This window comes from Pleurodeles waltl, chromosome 4_1 (assembly GCF_031143425.1).
Source record: "Pleurodeles waltl isolate 20211129_DDA chromosome 4_1, aPleWal1.hap1.20221129, whole genome shotgun sequence".
In the NCBI taxonomy this organism is placed as follows: domain Eukaryota; kingdom Metazoa; phylum Chordata; class Amphibia; order Caudata; family Salamandridae; genus Pleurodeles; species Pleurodeles waltl.
This window is the reverse complement of record NC_090442.1, coordinates 394,423,661-394,443,117: the sequence shown is the minus strand read 5'-3', so window position 1 is coordinate 394,443,117 and position 19,457 is coordinate 394,423,661. Positions and strand designations below refer to the sequence as shown.

The window sequence follows — 19,457 nt, the reverse complement described above, 5'->3', positions numbered from 1 at the left end:
GGTGCAAAATGACAAATTAGTAGACACTGTTAAGCTTTTTTCCAGGAAACAATTTTGGAACTTAGGGTAATGTATGAACATACATTACAGCCCTTACTTAAAGTTGATTTTTAGATGTAAGAATAGGCGCTGCATAAATCAAGAGTGAAAAGGGGGCATTGAACTGCTCTAATCAGTTTAAGTTTCCATAGGCAAGGGTATTCCTTCATACTCATTACAGTACAATTACAATTACTCCGCTCATTTTTCTCGAGCAGGCATGTATTTCTTGCTTCCTACAGTTGCTTATTCTCTATTTGTTTTATCTGACCGTTCAACACTGTTCTTTTTTTCTTTTAGATAACCCGGGATTATTCTGGTTCTCCAGACATATTTCTCTCTGGGGAAGTATTTCCTTCAATTTGGCTGTGTTTATCAATCTGGCAGTGGCCCTCTTCTACCCCTTTGGAGATGATGGAGATGAAGGCAAGTCGTTTTATGTTTGTGATACACATACCCTTAGAATGGTAAATACGGGCTTATTTATGATGATCATAAACTGGGATCTATATAGGACCACTTGTGAAGAAATGCTGTGATTGTTTTTTATGATGTTCTATGCTTTCAAAAGTATTGCTTTACAAGTACCAATTCATATATTGTGTTGTTAAACACATTTGTCCTCATAAATGTGGGTGTCCGTATTTTTTCATTATATATGTAAAATGTGATATTAAATCACGCAACCTTGTAGTTGTTAAAATATTTTATTTTAGAAAGAGTGGATAGTGGATTGAGAGTTTAGGTTAAGTGATGGGAGGAAGCTAAAGTTTAGTTAGTAGCTTCACTCCTCTTACTTTTTTTCTTCCACATTTTGTGTCCTGATCATCTTTGCATCATTTGACTTTAGAGATGTATGACTCCTCTGTTTGATGAGACCCGGATTTACAATAAGCTCTCTTTGCTGTTTTGAACATGGTACTGAGGGCAGTTGAGAGCTGCCCATGCCCTCCTTTGCTTACTTTATGGAGGGTTATGGAGAACTGGGAGAGAACCCACCCTGTGTCTGTGATTCTGTGTGCTTGACCCACCCTGTACCTTATTTAAGTTCAGTTCAGTTTCTGACCCCATCTTGCTCAGTGTTCGGGGGCATTTGGGTTCTTGAGCACCCACTCCTTGCATAAGGACAGCAGTCTATTAGTCACTGTTGATAAAGGTTGATGTCAGGGATTTTTGCAATATAAGAATTAAGAATTATTTTATGTAATAGCACCCAATCAAATTAAGAGATATTATAGCACTTGAAAATGTGTATGGTTGTCGATTAAATGGTTGAATCCTTTTAATAATGCTTTTCCTGTGCCAAGGGATTACAGACAATATGTGTTTTGCCCCCTCATGGCTCGCAGGCCTGGGGCTTTTTTAAGGCTTTCATTGGAAAGGATGTACAGACGTTTTGACATAGAACTCTTTGTCGGGCCCTATCCTCTCAATATTGAAGTGGGTCCAATGTCTTGTGGTAACAATAGTCGAAGTACCAGTCTCAGTGCGATCTGTTTCAGAAAGTTTCAGACCTGCGTGCTGTAAGGGTGAAACACAAGTTGCCTGTGATCCCCTAGTGCAAAGAAACCAAAAATGAAAGGATTCAGCCATTTAAACAATGACCACGCTGTTATTTTTCTCTGCTGTACATTTCAATGTGCTATATTATTTTTAATTTGATTGGATGCTATTCCATGAGATAATACTTATAATGCAAATATCCCCAATATCACTCTTTGCCTGTTCAATCCATAACCGTGGAGAGTGGAACACCCTCAAAGGTGATGTACTTGCACACCTCACGTTCTACCGATTGGCATCCTAGGCAATTACCATGTCTATTAAATCCCAAAGTCCCCCTTTCACTAGGTAAACCGTTTTAGTCACTGCGGCCTGACTTGCACAGTGTCAGGGTGTGCATCAGGGGACCTAAGCAACCCTGCTAGTACATGAATGGGTGAATTAGTTGGCACCCACCTTCCTGAAGGTTAATTGGAGTGCGTTTTCCCTAACGTCCTCCCAAGGCCAGGGGATGCCTTATTCACCCCCTGCCTTGCCCAAGAGTGTGGAGTATTTTGTGCTCTTCTCGCTGGGGGATGGTATTTGCTTGTCTCGCTTTATAGAATTATGGGTGGGGATGGCGCCCCCACTCACCATGCCCAACGGTTCATGGTATATCATGGTTTTCATGATTTGAATTTTGTTGGTGTTCTTTGTCAGCTGTTCATAAACTTTTGCCTTCTGTGGACCCCTAATGAGTCGCTACTGTAGGCTCGGGAACCTAGCCTAAGCAATTTCTACAATTTGAATCTCTTAACAATACACAGAATAGAGACACAAATTCACACATTTTCAGTGTTTTATTGTTGCAATTCCCAAACATAAAATATGCAAAAATCGAAATTTTAATGGTAACATTGTAGCCTTTTCTAGATTTGAATGTATTTCTGAAAGGCAAAGTGAAGCATGCTCGCTCATTGGTGCTTACCAGTGCTGCTTAATTTAAACATCTTTAAAATGTCACGCAAGGGTGTATAAATGGTATCTGAGGCAATGGATGTAAATTCGTGTACTTTAACACAGTATTTACACATTAATTTGTGAAAGGAAAGTGAGTTTTTCATATGAGAAAAAATTGTTTGATTGTATCCATGATTGCATTGCAACACATTTTGTAAACCCTGTACAATGAGTATCTCGTGGAACAGAGCTAGTGGTGTTCAGAGGCTCTCACTTTCTTGGAAACCTACAGTTGTGATGTGTGATTGAGCAGCTGTCTCTTATTTTAATCTTCGCGCAAGTGCCTAGCAGCCTTGTGTCATGTCACCACAATCAGTTTTGTCTTTCTTACTTAACAGCACCATGTGTCCTGAAACTTTTTTTTACCTGTGCTTATTGAATGGAATCGCAAATCTAAATACCAAAACAAAAAGTGCTGCTGGATAGAACAGGACCAACAAATAGTGTCTTAACATGATATGTGGACTATTTGGAATTTGTCTTAATTTCAGTGGTGGACCACCAAATAACTCTCTGGTCGTATTTTTTTGTTATTTGAATCTGACATTTGGATGCCACTTTTTCTCTCATTTCCTTTCATAGATCTCGAGCTGTGGTTTTTAGGTCTCAGTTGGACAGAGCATGCGCTGTCTCGAAGAGAAATGTTGTGTTCAATGTGTGGGCTTCAGCCTGCCCGTGGGCTTACAGCTTGCTTGCTCCATAGTCACTCTCATGTCCTTTGTTCCTATTTGTTTAAGGCATGCATGAGTCATGCCTCTTCCTGTGTTTAGACCTTCCCCAGAGCATGGACCAAGTACTTTTGTCCATCTACTGCTCCTCTTTAGGAGCTACATTTTTATATGTGTTTGGGCAAACCACAGGAGGGTCCATGTTCTCACTTGCTCCGTCTTGCCATAGTGCGAACACAATCCAATGGTTTTGGAGCTCTTTAAGTGCTCACCAGTTAAATCACACAATGACACATTCATTTTTGCGGCTGATCTGCTTTGATTACGATATTTTTTACAATTCATTGTTGCTTCCTCCTGCGCTCTTTGGTTGCTGCTTGCCTATCACCCCATCCCGTCCTGCTTCCCTGCTTGACCCGTCCCCCACACTACCTCCCTAGTCGCTCAAGCGTTTAATTGGTTTTTTTTTTTGGAACAATCTTAAGGTGTTAAAGCACTTTAAGTGCTCACCAGTTATATTACACAATGACACATTCATTGTCATAGGCAAAAGGAAAAGTAAGTGATTTGCCCAGAATTACAGATTGTTCAGCTGACGCCCATATTGGAACCTGGCTTCCCAGTTCCCTTGCTCCGTCTTGCCATAGCCCTTACACGAGCTAATGGTATTGAAGTGCCTTAAGTGTTCATCACTTATGCTACACAATGACACATTCATTTTTTCTCTGATCCAACTTCGTTTGAGGTATTTTTTCCCCTTCACTGTTGCTTGCTTCTGCCCTTTCCGATCATTGCTTGCCCATCTCCTTATCCCCTCCTGCTTCCCAGCTTGACCCATCCTCCACCTCCCTCATCGCTCCTGCTTTTATTTTGGATTGTTTTTGCATGATCCAATGGTATTGGAGCACTTTAAGTGCTTACCAGTTATATTACACCATGACACATTAATTGTCGTAGGCAGAGGGAAGAGTAATTGATTTGGCCAGAATCACAGATTGTTCAGCTGATACTGAGATTTGACTCAGGTTCCCCAGTTCCCCTGTTGGCAGGTCTGGTCGGAACGCTGCATCTTCACTTTAGTTCAAAATTCTGCAACAGTTTCTCACTATCACTTCCACATTTGTTCTGCAAGACCCCTGTCAACACTGAACAAGCATTGGCAAAGCCAGTAGGTCTCAGCAGTGCCTGCTATTTGCCATGTTAATGTGAATGTCCTTTAGCCATGTTGACTAGCAAAACTTCTGCTGTTCAGCATGGCTGAAAGTCACTGAAAAAAAGCTATATGATGCAGCCAAGCCAGGCCAAGTTATAGTGCTTTTTTGTGTGTTAGGAGAAAGGACAGTGAACTCAACTTTTGTGGGGGGGGGCGGGGGAAAAAGACTCTGCGTTGGCTTACATCCTGTGATTTTGGGCTTTCAGTGACTTTCAGGCATGCTGAACTGCAGATGTGCTGCTAGACAACATGGCTAAAGGACATAAGGCCAATAGCTCGGGCATTTCCAAGACCTGTCGACTTTGCCAATGCTTGTTCATTGAGGAGCTGTAGCATTGGCACCAGGACTGTGCTCAGTGCACCCCATGTGCTACTATTGAACGTTCATGTTCTCCATTGTGATCCTCAACATGTCCTCTCTCGCACCATCTCACTGCTCATCTGTGCAGCATCTGGGATGTAGGATTGGCCTAAACCTCTTTAGCAGAGCTGTATATGATAGGAGCATACGAATATTGGGGAGTGTGGCACGTGAGTACTAAGGTGACTCTAAAGACGTGTGTGTGTGAGGTTCATTCAGAGATAAAAGTGAGTGTTGAAAGCTAGGAATACGGTTCGTTAACTGAGCTGTGTCTAGTTTTCATGTTAACCCATCCTGTAACCTTCACAAGGTTAAAAGAAGAGAAATATTTTGTGTTGTCCGTGGCCTGACATTAGTGATATCGAAACCAAATATTAAAGCATTTCTCTAATGTTTCAACGAGTTTCAAAATTCGGCAACGTAAAGCAACTAAGTCGATAATTTAGCACACCAAGTGATAAGTTAACTGAAATTGATTCAGCAAAAAAGTAGCTTTCACTGTCAATCCTGAAATTCTCGTCCCTGGAGTAATTCGGAATGTCCCAGTCCCAGTGGGGAGAGAGCCGCACTGGTCTCAGAGGCTGCATGTCTGATGCCTCAGTAGGCTGACCTAGGGTTATGGAGTAGTCCCATCGGTGCATTGATCAGGCTGGTCTTAAAGAAACATCCCTACCTGGCTGGTATATTGCAATGAACATATATCTGCCATTTTTGAGCAGCATCCAAGGTTTCTTTCAGGTACAGCGTTTCTGAGGGCCAGGTAGATGGAGACATAAGATGTAAGATGTAGATGTAAGCCAAAATGATTGCGAATAATATTTCACATGCCCCTTGAGGGGGGGGGAGGGGAGTGCATGCTCCTGATGTCGAACTGTTTCCTGTTGCATGGTTTAGACATGCCCACCGAGTCCAGCATGCTGAGGAAAAAGTAGTGGCAATCATTTCTGAACTCGCAGAGAAATCCTTTACATGCCAGCCAGACTCACGCTTGTTTACAATATCCTTTGTTCTATAGTTTGAGTGCTATGAAGAAAACAAGCGCTTTTGGCCCGAATGTCATTGATGCTGGTTGGTAAAATCCCCTTGCTTCATTGTTACTCAAAATCAATAGAGACCGTTAAAACAATATATGGATGCAAGAGATGAAGAACCGATGCAGCTGAATGCTGCCCTGGTCCACTCTGTGGGGGCTTCTTATCATTTACGGTGCATATGTTTAAAAAAGACTTTTCCCTAACCAAACAATCCCAGTTAGACAAACAATAAAAAAAATCTGTAGTGAATGTGATCACCAGGAGTGATTAAAAAAAATACAAAAAGTTCCTAACTAGATCATAACTGATAACAGTATTTGAACCTCAGTGGGAGTGAGAATGGCTGCTATATTAAGTACACTATGATCACCTTAAACTGGCATAATTCTCACCATCGAGGTTTGAGAACTGCAGTTAATAATTTGCGAACAAACCAACTTACCCTCTGCTCCCATATTGCTGCTTCTAGCCTTTGCAGTTGTAAATAGAGTGGAGCTATCCAGGGCCACTATTCAAGTACATCTGCCCCATGGGGGGGTAGGATTGTGAAATTTATCCTCACCTCCATTTGAAGCAAATGGAGGCAGCGGCGACCGCCACATATAGAAGGGGAGGGTGGATGGGGCGGGGGGGAGGGAACAGAGAAGTAAAAATAAAAAAATAAAATAAAAAGAACTTACCTTGTCTCCATCCCTGCCACCTCGCACTTCTCTTCTTCTGGTGTCCCAGCATTCACTGCTGGGACACCAACACAGGCTCCCCGGCAATCCTTGCGCTGCTATCATGCAAAACCTTGCATGAAAGCAGCTCCAGGATGGGTCTGAGTGGCTGTCTGAGGGACAGTTTCTCCAGCCTGGCTTATCTACACAGCCAGGCTGGAGAAACCCAAGTCTGCATGTGTGTTTGGCCGGCCTCAGATGGCACTCTCCCCACCGCCTTTGTCCCAGCTCCGCCCCGCCCTGCTGGCTGTGCCAGAAGGAGAAAAAGAAAACAATCTATAATTTTATTTCTCTGCTTCTGGCACAGCCAGTGGGGCAACGCTCCTTCACCATAGCGAAGAAGTCACCCCTGAATTGAGGGTATTTAGGGCCTTTTTGATGTTTAATATTTTCTCAGCTATTTAGGCTCAGTCTGGAAGATTTGTTTTAAATACACTGAAGCTTATTTGTTTTTGGGAGGGTGGGTGTTCATGTATAGTGTTGCAGAGTCCAGCTGCAGCATCACTAGAGTTGTGGTTAGTTGTATGATAATGCCTGGTTTCTGCAGTAATTTAGATTTCCCTCATTAGTGATAGTTGGAAGTTTTTGTTTTTGGATATACATCATCAGTGTGTGACTTAAAGATTATGGGGGTCATTACGACCCGGGCGGTCGGTGTAATAGTGGAGGTATTACTGCCAACAGGCTGGCGGTACATACCTCCACTATTATGACATTGGCATTTTGGCCAAGGCCAAACCGCCAAGTTAACACACCAACCGGCACAGCGGTGCCGACCGCATGTTCTGGAAACTGTAGTCTCCAGCCCGGTGGCCGTTACTAGGCCGCCCATGGCATTTTGACCCCGCCCACCGCCATGGTTTCCATGGTTTCTTTACCGCCACGGAAACCATGACGGTAGGCACTATCAGTGCCAGGGAATTCCTTCCCTGGCATTGATAGGAGTCTCCCCCGCCCCCTCGTCCTCCCTCACCCTCCCCCTCTCACCCCCATATACACACATACACGCACATACATACACACCCATACACACACGAATACACACATTCACCCACGCATGCAGATATTCATAAACACTCACAGCAACACTCACGAACATGTATCCAGACACACGCAATCACACGACACAACATGCACATACACACACATACACACACATGCACACATTCAAACACAGTCACACACACCCCCACACACAACAACCCCCACCCCCCTCACAACAACCCCCACCCCCCTCTCCTGTCGGAGAACCCGACTTACCTGCCTGCAGGGGTTCTGCGGCAGGAGATGGGAGGCAGCGCTGCTGCCAGCAGCCGCGTCCGCCAGCAAAACACTGCCAGGCCGTATCATGGAACATGATACAGTAGATGGTGTTTTGCTGGTGTGGCGCTGCTGCTGGCAGCAGCGCCACCTTACCGCCGTCCACCACCATTGCGGAATTCCGGCTTTGGTCATAATGCCATGGACGGTCGGTAGCCACGGCGATGGTATGTTGGCGGCCGTCGCGGTAGGCGGTATTTGCAGCCAATCTTATAATGAGGGCCTATGTGTTTTCTTCAAGGTTAAGGCCAGAATGTTGACATTCAGTGCTGGGTTTGAAGTAAAGCCCTATGTTTTTTGTCTACCATTTAAGAGAGGCTAGCAATACATAATAGGTACATCCTATCCACAGTGCATTCTATGCATGGTAAAGGTTATGGGTAGGGGCTTCAGGGGGCATTGGAAGTGGTGCTAGGTCTAACAAAAGGCCTTTTCCTGCTCCCAGAGCCCAATGTGCATACCCCAAAACTAGTAGATTTTGAGTCATGGGGACTGGTTGGAGAGCATTACCAAATCACTGCCTTCATGGCTGAATGCTGTAGGTCGTGTGTACTGAAGTGCAGGGATTGGGTAGAAGTTGGATCAAAAGCCTATACATAGCCAGTATTTAGTCTAGGCCCCTCCCTGCCTTGCAGTCCTGTGGCGTGCAATTTCAGCCCAGGTGCAGTGGTCCTGAGAAGAGGGAATCTAGGAGCACTTAGTGGCCAAACGATCAATGCTTTATTATCTATTTTTCCGGTCATGTTATAAACACGTTTTAAACAGAGGATCATCCCATAGTAAATCTTAATTTGGCCATATACAATACTGTACAAAGTCAGAATGAGGCTACACAGTCATTACCAATTCAACCAAAGTGACAGGATAAGCATCCATTGTAGCACATGCCTTGCCTTGTACCTTTTCAGCTCAGTGGAACACATCTACAGGAAAATACAAAATTACAACCCCATTACATGAAAACTAGATCTTAAGAGCCCCACACATTCTCTCCCGCAATTCATAGTTCCACACCAAAAGAATAAACGTTTATACAACGATGAGTAAAATGCACATGACCACCCCTCTCAAATATGAAACTAGAATGAGCATCCTTACAACTTTCACAAACCTGCATGTGCGCTTTCCTAGCTGCTTTAAGGGTCTTCTAAATGTACATTTGTAACAAAGACACAATAGACAGCTTAGAGTACTAGTTAGTTGCATTATCTTTATGATGCTTATGGTTCCTCAAAGTATGATTGAATTTAATGCAGAAAAAGTGTGTTGAAAATATATATATCATTTTATTAAGGTAATATTGCAAAAACATTATGGTGGTCCCACTGCTTTGGCAGCGGTCAGACCGCCACATTATGACCATGGAGAAAGCGCCACGGTCGAACCACCAGCACCACCAGTTTCCCTCTACAGGAGGGGCTGGCGGTGCTACTGTTCGTAATCCTCCAGGGCAGCGCTGCATGTCGCGCCGCCCTGGGGATTATGGTTCCCCTCTCTGCCAGCTTTTGCATGGCGGTCTCACTGCCGTGTAAAAGCTGGCAGAGATGGGGTGCAGGGGGCCCCCATGGACAGCCCCGTCGCGCTATTGAGCAGACAGTGAATAGCGTGACGGGTTCTATTGCACCCAATGCACTGCAACATTTCTGCCGTCTCGAATACAAACCAGCGTCAATGTTGTGGGTTGTTTCCCTCTGGGCCAGCACTGACCCAGCGGGAAACTCGTAATAGGGGCAGTGGGAAGGTCACCACACTGGCGGTGAGCTGACCACAGGAGTTTGGCAGGCGGCCTTTTCCGCCCGCCAAACACGTAATGAGGGGCTAAGTGTAACTAAAATAAATAAAGTATAGTATGTAAAAACAACTTCATAAGTCAGGATTCCAACCCAAATTTAAATTGTGATTGTGAAAACACAAAACAAAACCGAAAGAAATTTATACATCACATGGTGCCCATGTAGCTACTCTGAACCCACCTGAACAATAAAAAGCAAACAAAAGAGGGAAAAAAGAAAGACAACAAGATAAGCACATAAACAACTTAAAACGTAAATGGTGTTTGCATTTTAGTAAAATGTGTAATTTTTAACCAAGATGGTTTATGCCTCTGCTGCGTTCAGTCTATTACCGGTGAGTGGCCTACATGTGCCCAATTAAATCTAGAAAAACTATAATGTGTTAAGTGCCCTTTCACTCTTCCCCTCCTTTCTCTACCTAAGCCTGTCCCGACTACCACCCATGACTGTGTATAAGTATTTGCTGTAGCGGGCTATAGCTGACATTGAAGGCCCGCTCTAGTATTAACAGCCGGGCCATAGGCAAAGGACTTTAAAAAGGGAGTGGGACGATAAGGCTATTAGAACATTCTGCCACTAGAGGGCAGAATGTTCTAATAAACAAAATGAAGTCCTCACTGAGCCTGAGAGCATTAAAATCCCCTCAGACTCTGCGAGGCCTTTGTTCACAGCTGTTGCTGTTAACAGAGACCACTGAATGTTGATGCTCGGCTTTTACCAGTCAGTAAAAGCCCAGAGCACTCCATTGTCTCATGTGGAGCTCGCAACACTCCAATGTTTTAATCTCTATCAAGCACATACATCATAGGTGTACTTTCTCTCTCTATTGCTCCTCGATCCCTGGCTTATTTTTCAGTGACACTTCTTATGATGAATGACTGTCCAGTTTGTTAATTAGCTACATCACAGCCTTTACTCTCCATTGCAATATTTGATTTAGATATGTTTTCCCATCATTTCTCTTGTGAATACTTTCCTGATATACGCCTTTCTTCACATTGCCAAGACCTAGTCACATTGGGTCTCATGTTGCATAAGCACTGAAATCATGCGATTTTCCATGTACCCTGGAGGATTACGCTCTCCGTCTATGTGTCTAAATATGACTGTTATTGTTTTGTCGAGAAAGGCCTGAGATGGTTGAAGTGAATGGATGATAATCTAGCCATTTATTCTGCAAAGAAATCACAAGAATTAATGTTGACCACCTGTTAAACTTTTCATCCTTGGTGTGGTCTTCCTTAACCTTTTGCTTCTGTTTCCCAGGTTGTTGATGTGTGCTGGAGTCTGATTTTGCTGTTTCTGTTACTCTGGGCACTTTACCACTGCTAACCAGTGCTAAAGTGCAAGTGCTCCTTTACAAAATGTGTATGTAATTGGTTTAAATGATGATTCGCATATTTGATTTATAAGTAAGTCCCTAGTATAGTGCACTAGAGGTGCCCAGGGCCTGTAACTCAACTGCTACTATTGGGCCTGCAGCACTGGTTGTGCCACCCACACAAGTAGCTCTGTAATCATGCCTCAGACCTGCCACTGCAGTGTCTGTGTGTGCAGTTTTAACTGTAAATTCTACTTGGCAAGTGTACCCACTTGCCAGGCCTACGCCTTCCCTTTTCTTACATGTAAGGCACCCCTAAGGTAGGCACTAGGTAGCCCCAAGGGCAGAGTGCAGTGTATGGTAAAGGTAGGACATATAGTAATGTGTTTATATGTCCTGGCAGTGAAATATTGCTAAATTTGTTTTTCACTGTTGCAAGTCCTGTCCCTCTCATAGGTTAACATGGGGGCTACCTTTAAATATGATTAAAGTGTAGATTCCCTTTGGGAGCCGATGGACATGTGGACTTTGGGGTCTCTGAGCTCACACTTTAAAAATACATATTTTAGTAAAGTTGATTTTGAGATTGTGTGTTTGAAAATGCCACTTTTAGAAATTGAGCACTTTCTTGCTTACACCATTTCTGTGACTCTGCCTGTTTGTGGATTCCCTGTCTGGGTCAGTTTGACAGTTGGGCTGGTTGCACCTCACACTAGACAGTGACACAAAGGGATCTGGGGTGTAGCCTGCATATCCTGATGAGCCATCTGTGCTAGGAAGGAGGGGAGGATTGGTCCCTCACACCTGAAAGGGCTGTGCCTGCCCTCACACAATGCAGTCTCCAACCCCCTGGTGAGTGTCTGGGGCCTGGCCTGGGCAAGGCAGGATTTCACATTCAAGAGAGACTTTGCTTTGAATTAGGCCACCTTCAAAGAAGAAATTGGGTAAAAGAAGGGCACCCAAAACCACAGACTTTAGAACACTTCTAGAAACCAAAAGGAACCTCTGCCTGAAGAAGAGCTGAAGAGCTGAGGAAGACGAGCTGCCCTGTCTGTGAGTGTGCTTTGTGGAGCTATCCTGCAGTTGCTGCTTCTGCCAGAGTAAGAGGGCAAATACTGGACTTTGTGTTGCCTTCCTTCTTGTGAAGGTCTCCAAGGGCTTCATTAAGAGCTTGCCTCCTGTTGTTTGAAGTCTCAGGGACAGCAAAGACTTCTCTCTGCCAGCACCTGGGGTCTCTGGAGAGACCCATACTCCGCCCTGTGGTGCCCATCCACTTCCTGGGACCCTGAAAGGAGAAGCTGGAAGCCTAACAGGAAGGAATCCACGCACAGAACACCATGCAGAGAAAAGATAAACGTGACTCCGACCTGCGGCTGGAAAATCGATGCGCCGCCGGCTTTGCGGCTGAAAATTGAATCTCACCAGCAACACAACCGAAGAATCGACGCACGGAGCTGGAGAAACGATGCGCAACATCGCTGACGGAGGCTGGTGAGATCGCAACCCGCGCTGTGTGGTACTTGGATTACCGTGAGGCTGGATTTCCGATGCAAGCACTGCAGGGCGTGTTAAAACAATGCAAGGCCTGCCCGGACCCGAGAGTGCTGACCGGATCGACGCATCGCTCTCCTGTGGAGAGAAGAAACGACGTGTCTTTACCCGACGAAAGGAGAACCAACGCAAGGTCTTGCTCGTGAGTGAAATCTACGCATTGCAAGCCCTTTTAGACGCCACTCACCGGTGCGGGGTTATTTTTGACACACCCAAGCTACATTTTCACTCTAACAGTGTTAGTGTGTGTTTAAAACTAAATGAAGACTCTTTTTGCTTTTTAATTGATAACTTGACTTGTGGATTTTTGTTGTGTTGGTCTTGTTTTGTTTAGATAAATATTCTCAATTTTACTAAACCTGTGTTGTCATTTTGTAGTGTTTTCATTAAGTTACTGTGTGTGTTGGCACAAATACTTTACACCTAGCACTCTGAAGTTAAGCCTACTGCTCGTGCCAAGCTACCAAGGGGGTAAGCAGGGATTAGCTGAGGGTGATTCTCTTTTACCCTGACTAGAGTGAGGGTCCTTGCTTGGACAGGGGGTAACCTAACACCACCACTTGAAGATCCTGAGCTATTAGAGCATTCATTAGTACCTGGGTAGTTATGCGTTATGCTTTCTGGGTGACTTTTAAATCAACGTTTCCAAAAACGTATATGTGCATGCAAGAACAATTCTGTAATTAAAAGTTATAACGCTGATTTAAAAATTTGTATTACCTATTCAGACAACCATAGGAATGTTTGATGTCTGCTAAAACAAAAACAAATAGTGCCTAGAAATACATCAAATTTGGCAGGTCGATTAAGTGTACCTTTTAAATCCTTTGATTTGGTGGTGTGCAAATCTGTTCAGTAGCTTTTGAGAAAATGTGAACAAATTAGCAATATCTGTTGGTTGGGTTCACAATCCCTTGTCACAAACTGCAATAATTAATCTCTAAATAATCTGTTGATTGTTATTTCACAACCGCTTTGTGTGCCACATTTATTCATGTTTAGTTTACTGCTGCCTTTATAGCCATATTATTTTTGTACAAACATATTTCAGATTGCAGGATTTTAAGTCTTTAAAACTGCTCGTAATGATGACATTATTGGTTAAATCTTGTTGATGGTAATTTTTTGGGGATACTATTAGTAATTTAGGTAGCCAAGGCAAGGTCTACAGTTCTCAAATGTGAGTGGTCAAGATCTTTGAATGGTATATTCATTGAATCTAGGATTTTTGGGAAGTTTGTAAGCTTTTTTATAAAATTGAGAAGTTACTCATCTCCGTATCTAACGGTAGCATTACAAATTTGAGATATACTTTTTTTGTTGGATTTATGATGATATAGTTTATGAAGCAGAGTATCCTGCCACCTGTACTGCTGGGGACTGGAGATCGTGCTTGAATGCTCCAAGTGTGTACTGTTTTCAAGGCATTTATCTACACAATGACTGCAATATCCACCGACTGCCACCTTTCAATGTGCCCAGCAATATCTTGACACAACGAATAACTGCCAACTGTGCCATGCTGGTAACTCCTCCACAACTCACTGCACACATTCTTCTGCTCATCATACTCTTCTATGCTTGGCAATGAGCACATGCAGTCCATGCACCACCATGCAGCATGTCCAACTTTGGGTATAGCCTTCAGTCATATCCTACAGGCAGTGATGGACATACTTTAGGCAATGCAGAGAGTGTGCTTGGCACAGTACATGGCCTTCAAACTAGTACATTGCACCCAGATTTCACTAAGCAAAGATGTGCTGGGTTTCCCCTGTCCTAAGTGTCCACTGTTCATAGTATTTAATAAAGCCAAAGAGTCAGTGCCCTTACTGGTGGGCATCAGACCACACCCTGCTGATATACTCCTGCCACCGGTACCAACTGGGCATGTTTTTAGTGTATTGTGTAGCAACATTTAAATAGTACTTGCTACCCAGTTGTGGGTGCTGGAACAATTGCCTACATCGGTAGCAGGGTACACCTTGTAGGGTATTTGGGTGGAAGTTTGTTCTTGTTTTGACCCTATGTGGAAGTGTTTCCATGCCATCTATAAAGACCACTGAGGTGCAGTTATCATATAATGGTATGCAGCACTTGGTATTGTGTTGTTTTGAAGAAGTATGAGATAGATGCTCACTGTTTATGGTTTTCAGTATGCTTGCAGCATTGAACAACTCTGCGGGTGCCAAAACGCTATTTCTTATTATTACAGTCAACTTAGATGGTTACTACACTGAGACTTCTAATCTGAAATATTGTGCTTAAAGTTTATGTTCCTGAGCAGGCATCGGTTGAAGGAAGACATGGTAGAGAGGTCTGCAGGGATGGAATTTGTTAATATCATACCATATTTGATTGTAACTGTGAGAAGTCAAGAAGCAGTCAAATTATGTAGTTTGATGAGGCCTGCAGTGGGGGTCTAAATTAAAGTTCTCTGTTGTCCAACAGCATGTGGCAGATCTCTCCGTCTATTGCAGTGCCTGTCCAGTTGGTGTTATTATTGTTTTTTTTTATTTTTTTCTTGTAGACCGGTACATGTACTGGGTGATGACTCATAGCAGTTTTGTCTTGTGTGACCATCGAGGAGTTTGAGAAAAATATTATGAAGTCTATATGGACTAAAAGTGAATGCTAGACAGCTGAGTATTATATTATATTAGTATTACTGTAGGTCAGGAGGGCTATGTATAGTTTTGTACTTTAATTGCATTTATATAGTGATGCCTTCCCCTAATGAGACAGTGAAGAGCTTTATGCCGGGCACACTACTCTAGAAACCCAAGGTTTGTGTTTGTTCAGTGATTATTGGGATTAGACTTGTACTTCTAGAAAACCTTTCCATGCAATTACTCCGCTTTCTATGTTTTAGATAAAAGTAATGAGTTAGGTGGTATGCAAATTCATACAAATGGTTGGTGGCATTAAGAGAGGAGCTACACGAAAAATAGGTATTGTTAGCTTGCAGGGGTATAACTTTCATAGGAGAGGTCATGATCTTTGCAATGAGTTATGGGCAATTTGCAGAAATACAATATTAGGTTTTAAGATGAAAATGCATGCAACTTTATGTGACTTTGGACAGAGCGCTCATAGAGGAGGCATGTAGAGGATGTAAGGGAGTTGATATGAAAGAAAAAAAGGAGAGGCAGTAATTGAATGTTTTAAGTCAATGTCAATTTTCATGAAAATAGAGAAGAAGCATTTTTAAAACTGAATACAGTCTTAGGATGGACAACTGTAGACAAGAACAGCTTTATTTACATGTGAGACAGAGCTAGTTTAGGTATTTTTGATAAGCACTTGAATCAGGCAAACAGTATATCTTCTGAAAGGCTACTGGTTGCCACCATTGATCAGATAATCATCTGAATGATTGGAAGCATAGTGTTGGCTGGTCATAAGTCTAGGGAAATATCAAATGGTTCAGGGTGTGCCATAGGTGGCAGTAACATTATGATCACAGCTCCAGGAGAGAATATGCTGGCTAAATAATACAAATATCTAAAAGGAGATTCTGCAGATGCTGGAGTGGATGTCTTCTGATTTTCTCTCTTAAAGCCTGGCTCGCAGTACTGATTACATGAAGTGGGATCTAATTTAGATGCCCCTCCTGGCATGGCATAAGATGACATTGAGGATAGCTACCCAGACAGTGGAAGTGTATTGCTTACATTCCTCTGGCTAGAAGTTGGTGACCCAGACAGTAAAGTGAGGAGAATATAAACAAAGCAGCTCCATGAATCTTGTTAGCAAGAGGGTGCTGAATAGTTATTCTTTAGGTTAGCTGTTTGGTAGATGGAAATTTTGCCCATGCTTTTTTCATAGCTGATTGCATGCGAGTGCTTCAATCATGACTCATGTATATGGCTGGTAATTTTGGAATGGGTTTTCTATTAAAGTAAATCCTTTCCAAGATGGCCACTAAAGTGTGTGGGGTGTAGAAACAAGCAGGACAAGATGCAGAGATGAAGGAAACACATGCATTTCCATGGACAGCTAAATAAAAATAAAGAGTCTCATCATGTCACAGTGAAACGATTCAACTCATCCAAACAGAACACTGTGAGACAGAAATGCTCTTGCGGGTGATGCAAGAATGAGGAAGAAAATCATCAAATCAAAAGAAGATTCTTCAAACCGGCAACAAACCCATCCAGTCATGAGCAAGGAGCTGATCCAAAGCCCACCCCAATTATGGTGTATCTATTAGAAGAAGTAGATCTTGCCAACAGACACCTCAGCTGTCTGTGATAAGCTCTTCCCCTCCAGCCGTACCATACAAATACTGAGTTATTCATATGTAGTAAAGATATTGGCTTTGCTAGCCCTTATGGCGTCTTACATTCTTATAGAAAAATCTGCAGAAAAGATGCAATAGCATTATCAGACACTGCTGTGAAGTTGAGCAAGGGTAGAAACAGAACTCCTCACCCCCAAGAGATTGAATATTTAATTGGGAAGCAGAACAACCGAGGCCTCTATTTGATAGTACCTAGTCAATCTTAAAGCCGACCTAGCAGCCTTCAGTTATGTTGTTAGCAAACATTTATTCTCTAGAGTCAATGATCTTCACAGAAATGTTCTTACTTCATCAGTTAGTGAAATAAGATGATAATTGATGCGATCCTTGCACTCTTCTTTCATAATTACATAATCATTGGTGGTGTGCCACCAGACATATAATACTTGACCTGCTTCCAAAATTATATTGTAGAGTGTTTTCACAAATATGACCAATATCTTAGATGAGTCAGATATAAAATAGCCTCAATCGGGTAAGTGATAAGGCCTTTCCCTTCTTTTGGACTATAACAGCAGTGTCTACACCCTATACCAAAATACAGGCAAGATTAAGTCTAGAACTAGTGGCTGAGATATGTCCTTCTCATTCCTTTTATCCTGGTAACTGCTCCTAATACTGCATTACTACATAGCATGGAAAAGTGGGAATATTGGGCTTCAGCAGTAATATGACAATGGGGATATTTGTGCTGCTTCTCAGCCTCTCGTGCATATATTACTGTGCAACACTTTTGACAATTATCCCCCAATATAGCCTCCTGAAATTCAACCAACATTGTCCTACAAATTTTCTCTTCTTTGCCATTAATAACTTAGAATTATTCTTACTGGGGTAAGTATGTTATGACCCATCTTTAGGTAGTTCCTCTTAGCCTAGTTGTGGTGGCCCATTGAAGCACCCCGTGGATTAACTGCTTATTCTTCTTCCTATAAAGCAGGACAGTCCAAATACCATTTTATGTAGCATAATTTTAAAATATTGCAATGAGACATTCGGTAAGTACGGCAGAGCAAAATCTTTGTTATAACCTTGATTCCTTGAAGTCGAACCCTCAGATAAGCATTATGAGTGGTTACCGTGAGCATAAATTTCACTCTCACCAAGGCTTCATTCTCGGCTACCTAGTCGGTGATGACATAGCAGTGCAATATCACAACAAAAATGGAAATTCAATGTATTTCATAATTCCTTCTTTTAAAGATATAAATAGTTGGGTGTCTGAAGGGACCCAGACATTGGTGGCTGTAGTTCAAAAGAATTGCTTTAAGCTTTTAGTTTCCACCATCTTACTGCATTTGGTTTGATCATGCTCAGATTATCAACCTCTAGGATTTTCAGTTCTAAGTTATATTTAACCTCAGGCACTTAAAACTGACAAATCAAACACCATAGTGATTTAGCTTCTGGATACCCTTGCAAATGATTAGCGCACTATAAAAACACAGGTAACAAAACCTTATCGACCAATCTGCATTAAAATTTCAAGGATCAAACAAAATGGGGAACAAAGACAGTCAACAACTCTGTGGTTTGTGAAAGTTGTATAGTTGTGTGGAAGAAAACAGGGCTGATTGCAGAGGCCCCCGGACCTTTTGCCCCCATTTTTCACTTTTTGCTGGTGTTTTCCTGACTCTGGTGGTGCCCTGGGTACTGCTAACCAGTCCCAGGGCCTGTGCCCTGTATAAAATAAGTATGCAAATTAGGCTAATTAAGATTGGCTATGTCAACCTACCTATAAGTCCCTAGTATATGGTAGGGCATGTAGGTTTAGGGACCCCAGCATAGGTAGTGCACCCATAGGTACACTGCAGAGGTGCCCAGGGTCATTTCAAAGGCAGGCCTGCCTTTCTGCCTGTTTTTAAATTAAAGTTATATGTAAATTCGACTTTGGAATTAAAAGTACATCCAAAGTCTTAAACTACATTATTTTTACATATAAGTCACCCCCAAGGTGTGCCCTATGTACCCCCAGGGCTGGGTGCCATGTAACTATAAGCATGGACCTTATAACATTATTTTATAAGCCCTGGTGAGGTAAAACAGCCAAATTCGTTTTTCCCTCATTGTAGTGAATGGTCTTCAGCCATGATGGATTTTTTGAGGAATGTTGCTCCCTGGGATTGATTTGTGCCACACTTTCCAGGAAATGGTCATCACAGGGGGAAGAATCCTGCACCTGAGTGGAGAACCAGGACCCCCCTGTTTTTCACCCAGGAGCAAGGATAAAATTTGCAGACCTGCACCCACACCTGAGTTCAATGCCAGATCCCTACAAGGAAGAACTACAGGAGAAGAAGGACTGCCCTGCTGGACCCCTGGCCTGCACCTGGACACTGCACTCTGGAGGGCTGCACCAGCTGCACACTTGGGCTTCACCACAAGAAGGACTTTGCCTGACTTCAACTGGTTTAGGGAGGGGCTCCCTATTGCTACAGGTGAAAAATTGTTAACCAGAGTCCCCTGACCAACTACTGAAGAAACTGACCAGCTGACCACTGTCCAGTGGTCAAATTGGACTTTGGGCCAGGTGTATTCTGGGAGCTGTAGTCTGCACCCTCAAGGTGCATCTCAGAGCTTCTGGAACCATGGGTTGAGCTATAGACCTCAAAAGAACCTTAAAATAACATCCA

General features: G+C 42.9%; 1 protein-coding gene across 5 annotated transcripts in view; it reads left to right on the top strand.

Annotated features, from left to right (window-relative positions):
• The window catches only part of ITPR2 (inositol 1,4,5-trisphosphate receptor type 2), a 1,367,642-nt gene that overhangs the window by 1,141,977 nt on the left and 206,208 nt on the right, over positions 1-19,457 (top strand). For all 5 annotated transcript variants that reach the window (XM_069228605.1, XM_069228604.1, XM_069228603.1 and 2 more), the window contains one exon: positions 340-465. In XM_069228605.1, the coding sequence (XP_069084706.1) occupies positions 340-465 (126 nt within the window). The remainder of the gene's footprint in view (positions 1-339; positions 466-19,457) is intronic.